This window comes from Ostrinia furnacalis, unplaced genomic scaffold (genome assembly GCF_004193835.3).
Source record: "Ostrinia furnacalis isolate ACB-3 unplaced genomic scaffold, ASM419383v2 OfSCF1656, whole genome shotgun sequence".
Classification (NCBI taxonomy): domain Eukaryota; kingdom Metazoa; phylum Arthropoda; class Insecta; order Lepidoptera; family Crambidae; genus Ostrinia; species Ostrinia furnacalis.
Window position 1 is genome coordinate 412,815 of NW_021131895.1, and position 10,798 is coordinate 423,612.

At 43.5% G+C, this 10,798-nt stretch overlaps 1 protein-coding gene across 1 annotated transcript; it reads right to left on the bottom strand.

Moving 5' to 3' along the window:
- Positions 1 to 748: 748 nt before the first annotated feature.
- LOC114353406 (xylulose kinase-like) lies at positions 749 to 10,793 on the bottom strand (the record flags this gene model as incomplete). The annotated part of the gene is made up of 7 exons (XM_028305397.1): positions 749 to 1,946; positions 2,378 to 2,462; positions 3,479 to 3,576; positions 5,561 to 5,734; positions 7,246 to 7,506; positions 8,812 to 8,968; positions 10,647 to 10,793. Coding segments are annotated over 7 exons (1,041 nt in total), but the record flags the coding sequence as incomplete, so codon positions are not given.
- Positions 10,794 to 10,798: the final 5 nt, after the last annotated feature.

Below are 10,798 nucleotides of genomic sequence, written 5' to 3' on the forward strand. Positions count from 1 at the left end.
TTTAATATAAAAACAGCATTGTGAACCTTATTTCCTTTTCCGCAGGGTCTATTCTTCAAGGACTCCAACACGCTGGCGTACTACAACGTGCCTCCAGGCGCTTTACTGCATCTGCAGGTGAAGGAGCGCGGAGGAAGGAAGAAGTAAACGCAAACTGGGTTAGAATTCTTTGTCACTTTGTATTTAACGCAATAAGTATGATCCCAATAAACGATATATTGTGAAGTACATTGTAGTTATTACTCGTGTAAAGAGGTAGCACATTAGACTATGTATTTTTTATTATAGAAATATTTTCTATAATAAAATGTTCCAATGTTTAGATTGATGTACCATCCTCAAATATTTGTTTACGGACATCACATATCGTAAAAGTTTCAACATGATAATATCCAGTAAAGAAAACCAAAACATTTTTTTAGTAAACATTTAATAAAAACGTGTAAAATGTATAACAAAATGCATGTAGCACATTAGTTGTGTGTAAAAATATATAAACTTTCAGCTAGGGAATGTATGTGATGTATATTGCACATAGATCGAAGCACCATCTAGAAAACCTATTAAGTCCCTGGTATATTAAAAACTCTTAATATAAATTATTATATATTAAAACAATCTCTTATCTTTGCTTTTAAATCACAAAATATCAGATTCATTGACAAAAATATCAGCACATGATTATATTAAGTCTAAGGCACAGTAAAGCTTATCAAATGGAATGTTAATAATTATTATTTAGCTATCTTTCAGAGTATTAACTATCTAAATACAAAAAAGCATATACCTACGTATTTCATGTTAACTTGGATTGAACGAATGTAACATTTTGTCTATCGATTGTTCATTCGTTCGACCTGTAATTTCAAATTAAATAATTATTATGATAATTTCACTGTAAGCTTAGGCGTGAAACGATTGTCATCTAACGCCAGCGTGAGATAACTATTCAAATTAAAAATATCGTAATTAATGAAAATTGCGACTAATAAGTGGGTCTACTTTGCAAATCGACATCGTGACTCTCGTATCAAACCCTACTCTAGCGAATGACGACTATCGGTTGAACAGAGAAACGAAACGTTTTACAAAGTGGCATAGTACCCAGTTATATGTTAGTAGTTGTGACGTCACTTTACATCCACTGCCGCAGCGACACAAATCACTGGGATTGTCTCTATGAGCCAGCGATGGATGAACAGTGATTGTCAAATTGAAAGCTACTTAAATGACGAATGAACTGGGTAGGAGACACCAATAAATCAATTACTCTATCATCGTCATTTATGAATCTCGGTTGGACGGTTTGTAAGGACGTCAATGAAGGCTATCGCATTTACTCACTAGTTGGCAACCCTGGCGAATGCGCGAATGCAGTCCTGCCATATGCCAGTGCCAACTGGTGAGCGCTACTACGGTCTACGGTTAGCTTGACCATTAGAGCTATGCCGCTCTGGGCTGACTTTCTGGAGTTTTTATTTCGTGTTACATACGCGGGATATTGATTCTTTGCTAGATGTCCACGGCTAAATTATGAAACGAAGCGTGCTCTCTGCAATACGCATTTGATCGCGCACTAAATACAAGAGCGGCCCCAGCCATAGCCTAATTCACGTATTTTGACAGTCAAGATCTCGCTGACGTTCACAAGTCGTCCCATTGAAAAACAGTTCTAAATTCGTATTCATAAGGGTCATTTCGATTGAACGATTACTCGATAGGATTGCATTCAGCGATTTGTTGTCGTTGAAGTTTTGTTACGTGAACGAGGCTACTGGTCTTGTGGTCAAGCTATAACGGTGTCAACTACCCAAATAGCGGGTCAGCTCAGTCGCCGAGCTTGGGTATCTCAGCCACTAATTGTCGGTAGCGCGCGAGCAGCGGCGTGTAGATGGCGTCGTGGTCGGCGTAGGGCGTGGCCGCGGGAGACACTGACAGTTCCGAGCCTGGAAGCAATCGAGTATAACTTAGTTTTGGTGGTTACCGATAGATGGCGTTAGTTGAAAAAGATGGGGTGGTTGGATTTGACCATCCTCGCACATTTAGCCTTTTAGTTAGCCGATAGTTGGGCCCGATTCCAATTTGAATGAAGAATCGGTGTCATGTGCGTACTTTCATACGTCTCCATACTGATTAACCCGACCCAACTATCGGCCAACTAAAAGTCGGTGGTCTGCGACTAAGCTAAAACGTTCACGTTCCTGCTAAAAATAAATTACATGTAAAATAACAGTGCCCTACAAATCTAGGGGGGATGCTCCTCTCGCTCGTCCAATGAATACGACTAAACGAATGATTGGTGAGCAATATCTCCAATATTCAGCACACTCTCTGATAGTTACATAGAAGCGTTTAATCATAAGTAAGGGCTATTTACCGGGCAGTTTGGTGCCGGTGCGCGTGCTCCACACGTCAGCCGCACGGATGGCCGCTCCCAGCAGAGCTGCGTTCGCGTGGTGATCCTGTAAAAAAATTACAAGTTTAGTAACCATCTTCAGTCGTGTATTCACTTGCAAGTTCCTTCGCCTAAACCTAGCAGACGTAAGGTATTTTACCCCACCGCGTAAGGTATGATAAAAAACATTGGGTGTTCGTGTCAGTCACTGCGGGTAAAAAAAGAGGGATTATGAGGGGTAAAATTAGATCATAAAATTATATTATTTAAATAAATAAAAAATTCGTATTTTAATTCATAAATTAACGTCGTTACAACATAGCAAAAGCTGGTTTGACATGGTTTAAAAAGACCGGTGGTGGGGCGGCGTCGATGTGGGGGCGTGACAGTTTGAGATCGAGTCAGTTGGTCGTCGGTTCTGCTACGAGTAACATTTCTTCTAAAATAAGTGCTAGTTGATAAAAGTGTGTAGAGACCAAGTCAGTTCTGCTACGAGTAAATATGTTAGTGTTACCGCGAGTTTACATCGAAAACAAAACACGCACGATGGCCCACCTACAGGATACTATTCGACAAGGCCTCACATACGAGCGAACATTGACTCACGCACGCGTATTCTTGTGTATGATGGAAGAAGATAAAGAAAATGGTGTACTAAATACTGTGCAGTATTTAACTGCCTAAATAATAATAAAAACACAGAATGTACTTTTTTAAGTTGCCTCAAGACACTGAGAGGTAAATAAGTAGTTAATATTATTCATGATAATTCATGCTAAATCATGTATTTCCTCCGCCATTTTCCGCAGTTTGGCACCTCACGTCACATCATTTTACCGAAGTCAGCCCTATAGCTTCGGCGCAGTACCGATCACTGACGTTTGTCAACAAAATGGTGCTTGACTCTTGAGACAGACTAAATTACACCATATTGTTAATGACATTGAGCATACATTTTTTTAAATACTTTCGCGGAGTAAAACTTCTGTACGTAGTACTTATTATTATTCTGTGGTGTTACTCTAAAATAGTGTTACTTGATAGTGTGTGAGTATGTGACGTGTGTACATGAACTTGGCTCACCTGAACATAAACGGGCGTGTTGAAGACATCAGCGAAGATTTGAAGGAGTTCCTTGTTGACGGACGCGCCGCCTGTCGCCACCAGCCGCGACGAAGAGTCTGAAAGCAAGAATTTTTGGAAATACGTGGAACAATAACAAACGTAAGTAAGTACTAAAGATTTTTATAAGAGAGTGTCGCATGTCGCACTTCCTCAACGGGCACGCGGCGCGCTAGTGCCTATCCTTCTAGCAGTTGCGGTGATCATACTGAGTGGGCTCACAGATGATTACGACCCGCTCATCATGGCGATTGAGCACTCATCTTCCAAGCTAAGTACGGAAGCCATCTCGACTAAATTACTTCAGGAAACCCAAAGACGGGAAGAGAAAGCTGAAGAAACGGCACTGATTACACAGAAGAACCCAAAGAAGAACCCAAGCACACAGAGACTACATGGTAGCAGAGCGTAGTTACAAAAAGTGCTTCGGGTGTGGTGCCAGAGGACATATGCTGCGGAACTGTCCAAAAAGGAGTTCAACGTCCAAAGAACAGACCTCCGGGGACGAGCCAAAGAGTCAGAAACAGCAGAAGAAGCCATGGAAGAAGAACAAGGCTAATCTGTCGGCACTCTCCGTGAAGGTGAAAAGTGACGTGTGGTACATAGACTCTGGGGCCACAAACCACATGTGTAATAGTGAAAAAGTGATGGTGAAGTGCGATCGTAATAAGGTTTTTAAAGTGAGCATTGCAAACGGTGAAATGCTATCGACCGCGGGCTTAGGTGAAGTTCAGGTTCGTTTAAAAGACTGTGTAAGGACACTAAGTGAAACTTATTACGTACCTAACTTAAGTACTAATTTATTATCTGTCAGTGCTTTGACAAAAAAGGGTTATGTTGTCAAATTTGACAGAAATTCTTGTATTATTTACAATGGTGATGAAATTCTAGCTACTGGTACTCAAATTAACGGTGTTTATCAACTCGACACGGTGTCAGACAACGCCAGTACTGTGGAACAGGAGTGTACCATAGTGGCGTCGCCAGCAGTAGACACGACATCCCATGATTTGTGGCATTTGAAGGGTACTAGTAATTTTGCTCTTGTGTTTTCTAGGTCGGGCATGGATATTTCAGCTTATGCTGATGCTGACTGGGCGTCAGACAACATGGACCGCAAGTCATACACAGGCTTTGTGTTTACTATTGGTAAGTCAGTCGTTACTTGGGAGAGTCGCAAGCAACGTACTGTTGCCTTGTCCAGTACTGAGGCGGAGTACATGGCGTTGTCTGACACATGTAAGGAAGCTCTATTTATTAGAAAGTTTATATGTGAGATTTTTGGTACCATGCCTAGAATAACAATTTACAATGACAATCAATCTGCTATAAAACTATGTAAAAACTATATGTTTCATTCTAGAACTAAGCATATTGATATTCGTCATCATTTTATTAAAGAAATTGTAAACAAAGGAATAGTTGAAATTAAATATTTGTCAACTGTTGTTATGTTAGCTGATGTGTTAACTAAAGCACTATGTAAAGAGAAACACAATAAGTTTGTGTGTCAATTGCTAACTGTAATTTAAGTTACTTAATGCTAACAATTGAATTAAAGCTAATTGTAACTTAAGTTTTTTAAAATGTTAACTTTGTATTTGTGTTGTGTTTCTTTAGTGTTAAGTGTTTTATAAATGTATTTATTGTAAGTTTAGCTTGCGTTTAAGGGCCAGTGTTGGAAAGTTAGAAACTTTTTGGTTAAACGCAAGCATATTTGAATATTTGAATTTGGCACTCCGCTGTCAATGTAAGGTTTCCATACTTCTGGATCAATCACTCGATCTCATGTAGTCTCTGTGTGCTGTATGTTCTAAAATAAATCCGTGGTAATCTTCGTGGTCTTTTCCTTCTTACGCTCCAACTCAAATTGATCAGCGGCCGTTATTGAATGCCCACCAGCCAAGGGAGCAGTTATGTGGGGCTCAATCTGCCAAAAGGGTAGAGGTACCCGCTGAAATCCGATTGGTTATTCAAAACGTCTCCTTTCGTTTCCTCTCCTCTACGTTTTGGTGGATACCATGCTTGTTATTTCTCACTCACCCAGCGTGAATCCCATATCTTCAGCGTGCGCGCGGCGCGCTAAAGCCTGTCCCTCTAGTAGCGCGCGCGCTTCAAACTGCGGCGCTAAGCGGTCAATAGCGCGCCCGTTCGCGTCCCGAAGCCAGCGGCCCGGCGCCGCCCGTGGGACTATTTCCGCGGTGTCAAAGTAAACGCCTGAAGGACAAAAAAACACCAAGTCGAAAATTAAATCTTTGAGTGAAGTTACTGAACTTTTAAGGCTCGAAATCTGAGAGAAGACTAATGATGATACAAATAGGCTTTGCGTCAGACTCTGTTCGAGAGCTTAAAAGGCTCAGGAGCCAGCAATCTACCAATACTACGCCTATCCTATGAGGTTAAATTTAAATTCCTTTGAATGCTCTTTTAGTCGCGCTAATGCTATCTATCCACACTACTATCCAAGTTTGACATCATTATCATTGAAGGCATCCCAGCTAGGCCTGGCTAATCTCACGGTGATTATGCCTTATTAGTGAGCCGTTGGCGAAACACAGTAGGGCCAGGTAGGGTGCATCATTAGTGGGCCCCACGAGGACGTGCCCCACGGGAGTCGCACGCAAATATTCCTTTAGCTGCTGAGTTATAACTCATCCATATATCCCATGTTGCCTCTAACAGTCGCCTTTAGTAAGTCATTAAACGCATCCCAGCTAGGCCCGGCCAGCCTATCGCGGTGGTTCTGCCTCGTCAGCGAGCCGTTAGCGAAGCACAGTAGGGCCATGTAGGGGGCATCGTGCGTGGGCCCCACGAGCACGTGTCCCGTGGGGGACACGACGCAAATATTCCTTTAGCTGCTGAGTTATAACTCAAATATTCCTTTAGCTGCTGAGTTATAACTCACCCATGTATCCCATGTTGCCTCTAACAGTTGCCCGTAGCAAATCATTGAACGCGTCCCAGCTGGGTCCAGCCAAGCGATCGCGGTGGTTCTGCCTCGTCAGCGAGCCATTAGCGAAGCACAGTAGGGCCATGTAGGGGGCATCGTGCGTGGGCCCTACGAGGATGTGTCCCGTAGGAGTCGCACGCAAATATTCCTTTAGCTGCTGAATTACAACTCACCCATATATCCCATGTTGCCTCTAACAGTCGCTCTTAACAAGTCATTGAACGCGTCCCAGCTGGGTCCAGCCAAGCGATCGCGGTGGTTCTGTCTAGTCAGCGAGCCGTTAGCGAAGCACAGTAGGGCCATGTAGGGGGCATCGTGCGTGGGCCCCACGAGGATATTTTGTTGACTCACCCATGTATCCCATGTTGCCTCTAACAGTCGCTCGCAGCAGGTCATTAACGCGTCCCAGCTAGGCCCGGCCAGCCTATCGCGGTGGTTCTGCCTCGTCAGCGAGCCGTTAGCGAAGCACAGTAAGGCCATGCAGGGGGCATCGTGAGTGGGCCCTAATAGGACGTGCCCCGCAAGAAGCGCGGTAATTTCTCTAGCTACTTAATTACAACTCACCCATATATCCCATGTTGCCTCTAACAGTCGCTCTTAACAAGTCATTGAACGCGTCCCAGCTGGGTCCAGCCAAGCGATCGCGGTGGTTCTGTCTAGTCAGCGAGCCGTTAGCGAAGCACAGTAGGGCCATGCAGGGGGCATCGTGAGTGGGCCCTATTAGGACGTGCCCCGCAAGAAGCGCGGTAATTTCTCTAGCTACTTAATTACAACTCACCCATATATCCCATGTTGCCTCTAACAGTCGCTCTTAACAAATCATTGAAGGCGTCCCAGCTGGGTCCAGCCAAGCGATCGCGGTGGTTCTGCCTTGTCAGCGAGCCGTTAGCGAAACACAGTAGGGCCATGTAGGGGGCATCGTGCGTGGGCCCCACGAGGACGTGTCCCGCGGGGGGCGCGGCGGGCGCGGGGAGCCCGAGCAGCAGCGTGTCGCTGGTGCCCAGGCTGAGACCCACCCAGCCGGTGCGGAGGCGGAGACCTGCGAAGTGAGATTATCTCTATTTTCTCTAATGAGGGTTTTCGCGAATGAAAAATCCGCCAGATGGCAATACGTAGACGCGAGGTCCAAATGCTGCATGATTGGTTATTTTTGACATGACATTGACAGATATGTCAAAATCCACCAACCACGCAGCAGTCAGACCCCACATCTACGTCCCGCCATCTAGCGGATCTTTCATTCGCGAAAACCCTCATTACATAGATTTTTGCGTGAATTTAGCAAAGTTAAAAAGTCTGCGTAAATGGGCCACCGCCCACAGACACTGCTTTTTAATATATTTAGACGCGCCGCACACGTATATCCGGTGGCGGCCACTCGCTACAGTAGTGTCCGCGACTCGCCACTATACAAAGTGTGTTAAGTCGCCGTCGCTGGCCACCGGTGGCTGTGGTCGGTGGCCCATTTGCGCCGAGCCTTAATTCCATTACTTACAAGGACTATTAAAAATATTGCATACAAATTTTCAACTCCTATTACGATTATAAGTATGGATTTCCGAAAATGTCTTTTTATCATTATTTACGTTTTTTAATCATTTTAGTCTAGAGCATTTCCTTTAAATTTTCCCACACGAACGAAGTCGTGGTTTTAAAAAAGCTAATTACTAATTTTACTAAAATCACATCTAAGTAGAGATAACATATTATTATAAAACATCTCAGCTATTGTAAACACATACAAGATAAGCGAATCAAACGCTGTCACATTACATCGCCTTAATCTCGTGTGCTGCCAGTTAGATATCTTATCGCGAAATTGTTTTTTGACGACTTGTAAACCTTAGCCCTATTGAGTTATCTGCTAAGATAACTCCCAGATAAATATTTATTTAGATATTTGCGAAGTATATTACTAAGATTGTATGCTTATTTACTTTGCCAATATACATTAACATAGTGGTAACTAACTGTCGGTGTTTTATGGAAATACTTTAGTCTGACGTCCAATCAAGGCACGGTAGCCGATTCTTTGGAAGACTCTTGGGATGTGTAAACCAAATCCTCTATTTGCTTCTGATGAATTAGAGCCATCCTCCTGTGCTGTATATTTGTATAAAAAAAAGTAAGAGCCAAAGCACACGATGCAGAGAGAACATAATGAGACGCAAAGATTTCGCCGCACCGCTCCTGTGCCCGCTACAGATTTCTATGGAAGACGACGCAGCGACACTGCTCCGGCGTCGCACCGCCGCCGCAACGCATCGTATGCTTTACTCTTAGTTTATACCCGTTTCTTTGGGGCTACATGGCAGTGTAAACAGTCCAAAGATATTATTATTACCTGCTAACGCAGAGCAGTTGTCTCCAGTGAAAGCCACCACGCGACAATCGGCGCGGAAGCCGTAGCGCGCCACGAAGTAGGGCGAGATGACGCCCAGGTCGCTAGCAGTCGCTATCGGCTCGCCTAGCTTCTGGGCCAGAGTCTCGTCTCCACACGCCTGGAAATAAGTGTCGAGTTTACCAGGTTGCTATATGAGCTTAAGGCGATTAGAGTCCTCAATCCGCGTCAAATGGGCATTTTGTAAAGCCTACTCCTCTTTTACTGCTGGACAGAAATAGTTGAAAAAAATATATGTTATACAACAGTTCAAGGACTACATTTGTGACGTTTGAATTTTCGCTACGTCTCTTTGTTTTGGATTAAAAAAATAAATACGGGACATCGATTTTTTACTTAAATTCCCTACTCCTCCAAAACGGCTATGTTAATTTAAAAGATTTTTGCACGAATAGATTAGGAATTCTTTAATCTTTAAATGACACGTTGCGTTTTTCAATCGAACATTACTTTCATTCATAAATTTTACTTTTGATAAATTCCGAACGTTTTGCTGTTGAGGGGGCCTTCGCGGGGTGCGGGCGGCAGTCGGCCGCTGGCCTTCAGACGGGGAGGTTGTGTCACTCGCTGCAAACTGACATTAGCGATCAAAATGAATTTTTTCTTTGGCTGAGTTGCACCACCTGACGTGACCTAACTTTGACCGTAGCTTTGGCGATAACTCAGTTTATTCTTCATAAGTGACACAAAGAGAATGACAATAGACAAAAGAAGAAACATTTGCTTTTTTAAACCATAGACAATACTACTATGTGTTCCAATACCTACAGTTGTCGTCAGGAAGTTGGTCTAATAAATTCAGCTTGCAAGATTCCACCCGAAGTTACCTACATATTACATGTTCTAATTTCGAGAACGGCTGAACCGACAAAAATATTAGAAAATTTACGAAAAAATAAAAATATCCCGTACAAAATGTTCATGGATTGTGTTATTTTTACGCCTGAGTTAAATGACACCGACGAGTATCAAGGTTCATCAATTCAAGTTTAAAATAATAGGCAGTAATGTCATGAAAAAAGAGCTTCTATTCTGTATCTACCTATGCCCGTGTAATTTTGATCGGTGTCAAATCGGAGTTTTCGTGCGGGGTGCGCGGGTGTTTCGCGCGGCGTGAAGGTCAAACGCCCAAGGTCATTGAGGACTCTAATCGCCTTAAGTGGATGACGAAAGGTGGGCCAAAACCCCTAAATCAGTCTTTCCCAAAGTGGGCGATAACGCCCCCTTGTGGGCGCTGCAGGCTTAAAGGGGGGCGGTAAGAGACCCAGAAAAAAAATCGGGACGTTGTGTAGAGGCTTGGGAGGCCTTCATCTACTAGGAGATGTCTAAGAGTCCTCTCTTAGACATCGACTGAGCTCGACTCTTGACCACAAAAATGGGGGGCGCTAAAAATAAATTATTCTCAAAGTGGGCAGTAGACTAAATAAGTTTGGGATGTTAAATGATGGTTAACTGAGGCAAACTGGAGCATATGGGTTGAATGAGACAGTTTCAGAAAACGTAGCGACAAGATGCGCACTAGCTTGATGGACCGGCAACCCTAAGAAGATAGTTAGCAACGGATGGATGAAAAAAGCGGGAGATTAGATACTTAAGTTAGATCATAAATATATGATAAATATTGTAGAAAGTTTTAGTGCAGTTGGTGGCTCGCAAACGCATGTCTCCTGCGAGGGTTCAAAGGTCTAATGACAAGTTTAATTGCCTTTTAACTTCTGGATTCAAGTCATACAAGAATACAAAAAGCGTTAAACTACCAGTTAATGAATAACACCTACCTTCAAAGCCTTCTCATCCCACTTCAAAGAGTGTATATCGAGCAGATTCATCCCCGAGCCGTCCGACAAGTCGATGGGAGCTATGCGGCCCAGGAACAGGGAGCAGGCGAAGGAAGACACCAGCGAGATCCGCGTCGCGGCTTGATACGCCC